Genomic DNA, 7,933 nt, shown 5'->3' with positions numbered 1-7,933 from the left:
TCAAGTGACTTTTAAGCCTTTTCGTTTCGACAATAAGCGAAGCATTACAAAAGAAAAGGACAAATTTTTCATTGGCGATATCGCTAATGAGACCATACATTCTTTGCAAAATTTAGAAACTGTGAACCAAAACTGCTCAAAGCTTATCAGGTACATCAGGCTCAAAGATTTAGAGAGAGGTTATTCTCCATGAAAATTTGTTCTAACTTTGTTCCCACATTTAAAAGTTGAAATCATTTATCGCATTTCTTTTTCTTTCTGATTAACAGAAAAACATAATTGAGATTTTCTTCAAGTTCACTCTGGTTCACCTGTTTTTTCATTGTTGCCGTCATCAACGGCTGTGCCTTGTCCATAGCATTGTATAGAGCGAGGATCACTTCCTGAGGGAGCAAAAACAGTGTCGTAAAGTTACATTTGTTTTTAACGGGAGTCTAGCGAAGTAGTTATCAACCGTGCCGCCAACCACAGCAATCGTATCATATCCTCACTTTCCGAGATTTAACACAACTTGAAACTAAGTTAGGGGAAGGAGACCCGCAGGTTGTTGTGGCAAGAAGGAGACAGCAAGGACGGCTTTACGGATAAGAGGAGCTGTCAACCAACACCAAAGGAGGAGGGTGGGACGAACCTTGATATTAAAGTCTTGGCGAAACCACGTAGTCTAGCTAATCTAATCGAAATGCGGTAATGCATCCCTGGGGACGCGCAGAGTATTTTACTGGTCGTTTCACGATGCGTTAATTAGTTGTTCAGTGAGAATAGCAGCTAATTACATCTGGCTGTAGCCTGTGCTCCTATATCTTACATGGACCGTTGAGCGTCTGCCAGAGACGCCTCATCTATGCCAATCAAGAGTCCATCACCCGAGCACCCAAGAGTAAGATTTACCCAAATTGGCCTAGTCTTCATCAGCGTCAAAAAAGTGTCTATGATTAAACCAAGATTTTCGGGAAAATAAACCATAGACCAAATTTGGCTAACTCAATGTTGTACCCAATTCAAACCCTTTGAAACCCTTTGAACTCTTATGCTAATTTACTGCAAGGATAGGTGATTAGCAGGGTATGTTTTCTCCCTCCTTCCTTCCTTCCTTCCTTCCTTCCTTCCTTCCTTCCTTCCTTCTTTCCTTCCTCCTTCCTTCCCTCCTTCCTCCTTCCCTTCCTCCCTCCCTCCCTCACTTCCTTCCTTCTTTCCTTCCTTCCTCCCTCCCTTCATTTTTTCCTTCCTTCCATCTTTTCTTTTTTCCTTCTTTCCTTCATCCCTTCTTTCCCTCCTTCCTCCCTCCCTTCCTTCCCTCCTTCCTTCCTGCAGGCCTCCTTCCTCCCTCCTTTCCTCTTTCCTTCCTCTCTCCCTCCCTTCCTTCCCTCCTTCCTCCCTCTCTCCCTTCCTTCCTCCCTCCCTTTTTCCTTCCTTTCTTCCTTCCTTCTTTCTTTCCCCCTTCCCTCCCTTCCTTTCTTCCTTCCTTCCTCCCTCCCTCCCTTCCTTTCTTCCTTCCTTCCTCCCTCTCTCTCCCTTTCTTCTTTCCTTTCTTCCTGCCTTTCTTCCTTCCTCCCTCCCTACCTCCCTTCTTTCCTTCTTCCTTCCTTTCTTTCTTCTTTCCATCTTTCCTTCCTCTCTCCCTCCCTTCCTTCCTTCCCTCCTTCCTCCCTCTCTCCCTTCCTTCCTTCCTCCCTCCCTTTTTCCTTCCTTCCTTCCTTCCTCTCTCTCTCCCTTTTTTCTTTCCTTTCTTCCTGCCTTTCTTCCTTCCTCCCTCCCTACCACCCTTCCTTCCTTCTTATTTCTTTCCTTCCTTTTTTCTTCTTTCCCCCCCCCCCCTCCCTTTGGCCCTTCGACCCTCCCTCCCTCATTCCTTCTTTACATGGTCGTTAACCCAGTTTTACATGTTCAGCAACCTGCGTCAACTTTGAAGCGTCTCCTTTATCTTCTAAGGAAGAGATTGTTCTAATAACCTAGATTTACCCAAAAAACGCTGAAGCTACCGTGAAAGTGCGCTTTTAACGACTGCAATCAATAACAGAATGATTTGGCGTTTCGATTAGTTTGTCATGTGTTCATTATCATCTCAAAGCATCGGATGACTGACATACCCTTGATGAAGCCGGAGAATTGCACCGATGACGCTATATCCACGTCATTCCTAAGTTCACTGATCGTAGATTCCAGCTGTTCTCCGCTGACACTTGTCAGACGGACTCGCAATGGAAATTTGACCCTGTTCGGTGATCCCAGCAAGAAGTAATTGTCTTCCGTTTTTGGCAAACAAACCCACTTTCCATTGTGCAATACCTCGAGCCCAACTGTTACTACTCTGTATCAACAAGAAAAAAAACCCAGTTTGTCATGTTTCTTCGTGTATTTAGGATGAACATATCTAATTATGATTATGGAAATAACATTTGCTCAGCGCATAACAACACGCACAATGTACTAATAGTTTTCAAATATTATTACCAGCCATAGTTATTTAAGGGCTCTGAGTGTTGGCCCCGTCGAACCCAAGATCTTTGGCAGGGTATCCCTAACTGATTTATGCCAACCTTTCGACAGTGAAAAGCACGACTGTTAAGAGGTCGACATATTAAAACACTCTCTCCATCCCCCAATACCTCTTACTAACCGAGTTCGAGGTCCGTACTGCAAGTTACGGACCGAGTTTTTTCCCGTTGAGTTATGTTGGCGCTAAAATCAAAGGGAAAAAAAGGAAGATCTGTAACTTACAACACGGACCCAGAAAACGAGGTTAGTAAGATATTTATTAGGCGTTTTCCATTTACCAAGAAATTCCGGAAATTCCGTTTGGGATGTAAATGGAACACACGTTTTTGGTTCGTTCCACTGGACAATTTCCGGAATATACGGAACTTTTGAAAAGGTAGTCCTGTTTTCCCGTTGGAAACTTTCCGATGGAAATATGTGTTCCATTTACAGCTTTTGAAAGGTCTTACCACTTCCAGGCTATTCACGGCCACATTTTTAAAAATTGGTGCGTAAAATCGCAATCACTGGGCGGCGAACGGACCTGAGTTAAATGGAACACGTTTTTCACCCGGTGGAAATTTTTTGTAAATGGAAAACGCCCATTGTATCTCTGACTTTAATTCGGGGTGCGCGAAAGAAAACTAGCGGCTGACAGCGGGCCGTACTCTAGAATACGGCCCGCGAAATTGACCAATCACAGCGCGTTCTAAGTGAGAGATATAATAATATGAATTAGGTCCTCTAAAACTGGAACACTTCCACTGTAAGAGTTTTCTTGACAACTTTTATTGCACATCATCGGTGCCACTAATGCTTGAGAATAATTGCTTTATTATACTAAAGCTGCGTACTTTGGAATGACACGTAAACAGCTTTTCTGTGCGCCGCCATGACGCAACTCTACGTCCTTGCTTTTCTGGAGAATAAGAAATCTTTAATGTTGACGTTGATCACTGGAGGCAACGATATGACTACAGTTGAATATGGCGTTACCCCAATAATATTAAAAGGAAAATGAACGACGATCGCATATCTTTTTCTTTTACCCATCAAAGTTTGATGGTTTGAAAGATTTTTCTTTATTTACTGAATTGAAACATCATAGCTTTTCCGATAAAAACTGTTAAAGTCCCATACTGATTTTCCTTCCGAGCGGCCTTTAGCCTTTTGAAAATCGGAATTTTCACTTCTGGGGGTAAAAAACCGCGCTATGAAGAAGACTGTGGATACTGGAACTGTGATGTAATTAAGATTGATTGGATTGAGAAGTTGCTGAAACTGCTTCTGAGTTGCGTCGTATTTAGTTGCAATAGCACAAAAACTAAAGAACGAAATTTCTATCCCACAAATTGACGTCACCGGCCTGCTATTCCCAGTATCTTTACTGGCGCGGTTTTGTACTCGACCGGAAATAACAATTTCCGACTTTTCAAAGCCTGAAAAGCATAGAATGAAAATCGGTCTATCGGTAGGGAATTTTTTTGGTTGCTTTTATCTAAAACACTATAATGTTTCGATTGAGTATATAAAGAAAAAATGTCATATACGCTTTAAGTTTCTCCATCACTTGTCTTTGTCAGATGTGTGGCTCTCCCAAATATATGCTTATCAGTAAGTTGCTCAAAAGTTGAAGACAATTGTCAGGACTTTGCTTCCGGGAGTATCAACCTACCTACCTGGCATTTCTGGTTTGTAGTTTCAGGGCCCATGGATTGCTGTCCACAAATCGAAATTTATTTTTACCATTTACGCCTGATGCTCTTGGGCAATCGATTGCCCGGAATTTCGTTTTCCATACGTCAGATCCAGGGGCGTACAAATCGAAGCCTGAAGAAACAGAACTCGAGTTTCATCTATCTTATCAAGAGAAAACAAAGAGGAAGAGAAGAAGAATTGATAATGTGTTCGGGATACGCGACTTTCACTAGGAACGGAAACCAGTTTCTCTATATGAGCCCATCGGAGCATGTGTTCTTGCTCCTGAATTGTATAATTCGGTCGTTTTGGGAAACATTTTCGTTTTTCTCTCCAAATTTTATTTGACGCCGGGTCTGTTTTCTTCGTGTCTAAAACGACAGGAAAGGGAAGCAAGAAATAGTCTTTGACGGTTACAATGGGCATGTGTAATTCTTCTCAAACAGCGAAGTTGACTAAGACAGCACAGCAATATTGATGATGGAAATTTTTTGGTTAATATTTGAGCTATTTAAAGAAAGGTCTCAATCCATTGGCAATACCAAATAGTTCAATAAACATTTCAAATTTTCCTAATCTTACCTTTCTTACAATTACCACAGCGATCAATGACAATGGCATATATTGGCCCAATAATTGGAGTCTTGGGGATCTTCGCCCTGCTCGAGAGGTCTGCCAAGATACCATCTCCTTTGATCTCGACACACATGCCACACCCAAGGGACTTCTGGAATTCACCATCCCCTGCGGCGACCTTAATCCAACCTCTGTGGCTGTAGTCCGTCGTAAGAGGGTCAAAGAAACAGGCTCCACTCCCCGGGTAGTAGCCGAAGTAGGAGCTCTGTTTACATGCAGCAAAAGGTACGGAACAAGATTTGTAAATGTTGATGGTTGCGTTTTTTTCTCAAAACGCGAGTTACAACAACGACTGATGGCTTCAAGAACTTCGTCCAAAAATGCAGGTTTGCGTTATTCTAATTATTTCGATATTTTTCCGAGTCGTTCGGCTTGGAAAAGGTGAACTAACCCTCCAGGAATAATGTTGAAAATTGCAAGGTTATCGTCAAGTTCTCTCAGCTGCCATCGAACCTCATATTTGGCCATTTCATGTCTGTAGGGAGTGCAAGCTGCGGGAACGACTCCAAAAATCATTAATAATAATAATAATAATAATAATAATAATAATAATAATAATAATAATAATAATAGTAATAATAATAATAATAATAATAATAATAATAGTAATAATGATAATGTAATAATGATAATGATAATGATAATGATGATGATGATGATGATGATGATGATGATGATAATTTATTCCACTTTCTTGCAGAACTAACAAAGAGTTGTTAAAATGAGAGTAATGCTATTAATTTATCTTACTCAATTAAGTACAGTCCAACAAGAATATATTTGAAGTTTAAAATATCTAAAAGTATAAAAAGTCCTCAGTTCTCTTTGTACTCCTCGACGTACTAATTACTGGCTCACAGTCAGATCTTAAGTTATAAGGGATAGCCAGCTCTTCGTTTGAGTCTGGGGAGAAGGAATGATATTGGGTTGTAGTTGTCATTAGACATGTCAGACGTGAATTTGCGACAAAGAAGCTCCCTGCTACTGGAGAATGTGAGAGGGCTTGACGATAGGTACAGCTAGGGTGGATAATTGTAATGGTTCTAGGTTGAACATTTAGTTACATAATTACTTTCGTTTGATAAGTACAGTACATTACGTGACCGCGCACAGATACCAATTTTATCTTCGAGTTCTGATGGTATCTCTCACGAGTGAGCGCAGACAAGGAGTTAGAGATATCACTTTCAGCACGAGAAGATAAAAGTCGTATCCCTAAGTGGCCATGTAATATTCTGTTTTTTTTTTGCATAGATACTGATGAAAGGTCTAGATTAATGAAATTCAACTGCGTCAGTGGGAAGCTCGCTTTTATTGGCGAGGTATGTTAGTAACCATAGACGAAACCTATATCCTCACACGTGAAAGATGAAAATAGTATCTTTATATATTGAGCGCGATAAAGATATGTTTCTTTTAGTAAACAGGAGAATCCTAGTATTTTTCTCAGTTGCTATGTGATAAAAGAGAATACATAATCGGATGTGCACGTAAGCACTTTTTCCATTTATTTGCCATACATTGTTGAAAAATAAATGGATAACTACAAACCAAGCCACCACCAACAACAACAACAACAACAACAACAACAACAACATTAACGTGAAAAACGTGAAATGTCCACATTTAAGGTTATTTATAGGATGCGAGCACCCCATCCAAAAATCCACTCCGTTTCTACCAATTTTATTCGCAGAATATTAATACACAGCCACTCCTCGTCTCACGTAACTCGGGAAAATCCGAAATAATCATATTTTCATGAAATTATACACTTTGATAACGTTTTGGTAATCTTCGTCATCGTCCTTGCCTTGACCTCTCTGTTGTCTGGACGAGAAAGGCAAAGAAATCTTTTGAAATGTCAAACGCAGATGCAGGGCGTGCACAACCACTGTTTTACTCGTCAAACAATTGTTGCGTTCTCGGTCTCGTCGCCTTTGCCACTGCTTAAGCATCCGGCTTAAAACACCCACGACGCATTTGACACAATGCGGAAATTCAATTGAAGCTTGAGACTGGAGTACGAGCTTTCCGTTCTGAACATGCGCATTTGAAAATAACTCACCGGCCTGAAAACCCAATGCGCATGCTCAGAACTCCAATCAAGGTAAAACCCTTATCGTCAGTTCCAAAACACTTCAAATATACCATAGGTATACAACGACACAATGACAGAAACTACCGAAACGCTGAGATGGATACGCTGTCATCGACTCAAGAGAGACCTCGACGTGACGCTCCGCACTTGGACAAGCGACTAGACAAGAAAAAGACTTACGTTTCCTTCTTGTACTTGCCCGCTATAGTGCCGCCAAATTGCCATCAAGTTTTGGAAGTCCGAGGCACCCTTGAAAACATGACAAGATGTTACTTCTTACACTGTTATTGTAAAAATGGTTGATGCTTGTTGGCAAAGCGTTGGTGCTATCCACAAAATACCAATCTTCATATTGTAACTTTTTCTATTGATGTTGACCTCAATGCTCTACGGATTCCTCGTTTCTTAGGAACTATGTCAGTGTCGGATAATGTGTTGTTTGTTTGCAACCTAGTTATTGCAAGGCCATATTTAACTAACCTTGCAACAGCTCACGCTTACAAAGAATAGAAGTACTGCTAAGGCCTCAGCTGCCTTCAGCGAGATCATCGCTTTTGGTTAATTCATACAGCTTACGACAGCTATGGAATATAATGAACATATTTCAAAATAAGTAATTGATTTGCCATTGTCTTTGGGGGACTTCTCTAATTTGCTCCCTGCTCGGTTCCTTCTTTCATATCCTTCCTTATGCATAGGAGTTAGTGTCGTACTATTAGTTGCGACAACAGGTCTCATTACTTTATATCTCAATTGACAATTTAGTTCAAGATTCGCATCGAGTTGGATGGCACCTGTCAGCGTACTGTGTTACACTAACCAGTAATCAATTAGTGCGAATTAGAGTTTTTTTAAATGAGGCATTTGCATTTGTTCAGGCTGTTTATATTTAGCATTAACTGAAGGTATGGGGAATGTTTATACGACAACATAAAATAAAAATTGTACTGAAGTTTGGCCGAAAATGAAAGCAGTTCGTTCGTCACTGAAGCTTTCGACAAAACGAAGGTGTGAACGGCA

At 40.8% G+C, this 7,933-nt stretch overlaps 1 protein-coding gene across 1 annotated transcript in view; it reads right to left on the bottom strand.

Annotated features, from left to right (window-relative positions):
* The window catches only part of LOC138026147 (uncharacterized), a 17,596-nt gene extending 10,102 nt beyond the window's left edge, over nucleotides 1–7,494 (bottom strand). The window contains exons 1-6 of the mRNA XM_068873358.1: nucleotides 7,394–7,494; nucleotides 7,094–7,162; nucleotides 4,759–5,017; nucleotides 4,158–4,308; nucleotides 2,091–2,311; nucleotides 312–383 (exon numbers count right to left, since the gene is read on the bottom strand). Coding sequence (XP_068729459.1) covers nucleotides 312–383; nucleotides 2,091–2,311; nucleotides 4,158–4,308; nucleotides 4,759–5,017; nucleotides 7,094–7,162; nucleotides 7,394–7,462 — 841 coding nt within the window. The 5' untranslated portion in view covers nucleotides 7,463–7,494. The remainder of the gene's footprint in view (nucleotides 1–311; nucleotides 384–2,090; nucleotides 2,312–4,157; nucleotides 4,309–4,758; nucleotides 5,018–7,093; nucleotides 7,163–7,393) is intronic.
* Nucleotides 7,495–7,933: the final 439 nt, after the last annotated feature.

The sequence above is a fragment of the Montipora capricornis genome, chromosome 12 (assembly GCF_036669925.1).
Source record: "Montipora capricornis isolate CH-2021 chromosome 12, ASM3666992v2, whole genome shotgun sequence".
Taxonomy (NCBI): Eukaryota; Metazoa; Cnidaria; class Anthozoa; order Scleractinia; family Acroporidae; genus Montipora; species Montipora capricornis.
Note: the sequence above shows the minus strand (reverse complement) of the source record. Positions and strands in the feature narration are given on the sequence as shown.